General features: G+C 38.2%; 1 protein-coding gene across 1 annotated transcript; it reads right to left on the bottom strand.

Annotated features, from left to right (window-relative positions):
- Positions 1–306: 306 nt before the first annotated feature.
- On the bottom strand, positions 307–1,784 carry LOC103522715. Its single transcript, XM_008487809.3, has 2 exons — positions 549–1,784; positions 307–382 (listed from the first exon to the last, which is right to left on the bottom strand). Exons 1-2 carry the CDS (start codon positions 1,066–1,068, stop codon positions 321–323), a joined length of 582 nt encoding a protein of 193 aa, XP_008486031.1. The 5' UTR covers positions 1,069–1,784; the 3' UTR covers positions 307–320.
- Positions 1,785–1,874: the final 90 nt, after the last annotated feature.

Here is a 1,874-nt window from a genome sequence, read left to right as displayed (position 1 = left end):
AGACAGAGAAATCCGTCACAGGTCAAATGTACCATTAGTGGTGAACCAGAGTGTAGAAACATAGAATGGAAGGGTAGGGAGAATTCAAATAAGATTAAAAGTGGAGAATTGTAATGACTACATATTGCACATGGTGTGTTATAATGACTACAGACCACAGCGAAGGTATAAAGTTTCAAGAAAATAGGAAAACGAAACATAATAGCTTCAGCGATTGTTCCATCCAATAGTTATAATACTGAATGATCCAATCTCCTTGAAACTTATGATGGCAGAGTGACAATTTACCCACAACTTGTTTCTTTGTTGCAGGACAAGAATTACCAACAAGATTGGAACTGGACACTTTTAGACTCCCCAATACCAATGCTGTTTCGTTTGCCTTCAGCGATTGTTCCATCCAATAGTTATAATACTGAATGATCCAATCTCCTTGAAACTTATGATGGCAGAGTGACAATTTACCCACAAACAACTTGTTTCTTTGTTGCAGGTCAAGAATTACCAACAAGATTGGAACTCCCCAATACCAATGCTGTTTCGTTTGCAGATCCAGGCAATAATCTTGTCAACCTTACTCAGAACCTCTGCATCGCTTTGGTGCAGATCTTCCTTCTTGTCTTCATACTCATAGCCAGGCGCTCCATAGTGATCTTGAATATACTCCCACACAACCAGAACACATTTGAGAGTCACGTAGAACTGATAGTTGGTTGTGATCTTGGACAGTGCTTGCTCATCAAGAAGTGTCCTCTGGTTTGGACTCAAATTGGTCCAACTTTGAAACAACTTTTTGAAGCAGACATTTTTGGTAAGCACGGATAAGATAGCGTCAAAGTTGTTCATAATGTAGCGTTTGACTTGGGGTGAAATGTGTTTCTCGCTTTGTATGATACCGTGGATGAATAGTCCAAGTTGAGCACTTTGTCCGGAACCATGATCAGTCTCTGTTGGTTCTGAGCTCATGTCCCAATAGATGTTTGTGTGTGATTTACTGTGCAGACAGATTTGAAAGAGTCTAGTCTGAATTTCTATCGAGACTTTGTGTAGTAAAATTCTTGGCCACATTGTAAATGGCAAATTAGGATTCAAGTTCAAGCCATTTTAAGCTACCTACAAAATTCGATTATAAAATCAAATAGGTAAAAAAGATAAGATACCTAATTGAATTTTCCTTCAAAATGCATAGTAGAACTTCAATAGTAGTTATTGCGTCAGAAGAACATAAGGAAGATGTCTACCGCCCTTGTGTATACTCTCACTCGGAGCTCTGGCATACCTATTCATTTATGGTTAGATCCTGAGGTCTGAAGCGATCATTATGTGGTATTGTGGTACACCAATAATAATTATCGATTGTAAAATGGTCCAATGTCATTCGACTGCCAGGAAAACCTTATTCATTAGACTACACGAGCTTTGAGCTATGATAAATATATCATTAACAAGACTTAATGATCCTAGTGGGAAAGCTAAATTGCGAATTCTTGGCAAGGGAAATGTGCCTATATGGAACTTCCTCGTGTGGTGTGTGGGTTCAGATGATGTATTCACTGAGCTCTGAGTGTCGCACTCGAGTTTATTGTTATTCAATTAAGATAGGTTCCACGTTGAAAGTTTGCTTTCATTGAAGTATAAACTTTTATGTATGACTTTTTAAATCAAGACGCTTTTAACGGGGAAAGAATCAAGTGAGAGGCAAACCTTTCAACTACTATAATAACCCTTTTGCCACCTTGCCTTTTCAGCTTGGATAACAGTAGCTCCCCTCTTATCCTTATGAATGTGAGTTTACCCCGAAATTACCAATAAAACGATATTTCCTAGACGGTCATGAACATGACTATTATTTCCATGTAAACTTGTAATGAGAT

Source organism: Diaphorina citri, unplaced genomic scaffold (genome assembly GCF_000475195.1).
Source record: "Diaphorina citri unplaced genomic scaffold, Diaci psyllid genome assembly version 1.1 scaffold10614, whole genome shotgun sequence".
In the NCBI taxonomy this organism is placed as follows: domain Eukaryota; kingdom Metazoa; phylum Arthropoda; class Insecta; order Hemiptera; family Psyllidae; genus Diaphorina; species Diaphorina citri.
Note: the sequence above shows the minus strand (reverse complement) of the source record. Positions and strands in the feature narration are given on the sequence as shown.

What these genes read in the sequence shown, in the direction of transcription:
- LOC103522715 (XM_008487809.3), bottom strand. Translation starts at nt 1,068, where the DNA reads ATGTGGCCAAGAATTTTACTACACAAAGTCTCGATAGAAATTCAGACT. An exon ending in CAAGATTATTGCCTGGATCT is followed by an intron (nt 383 to 548) that starts GCAAACGAAACA and finishes CAATCGCTGAAG; the next exon opens with GCAAACGAAACAGCATTGGT.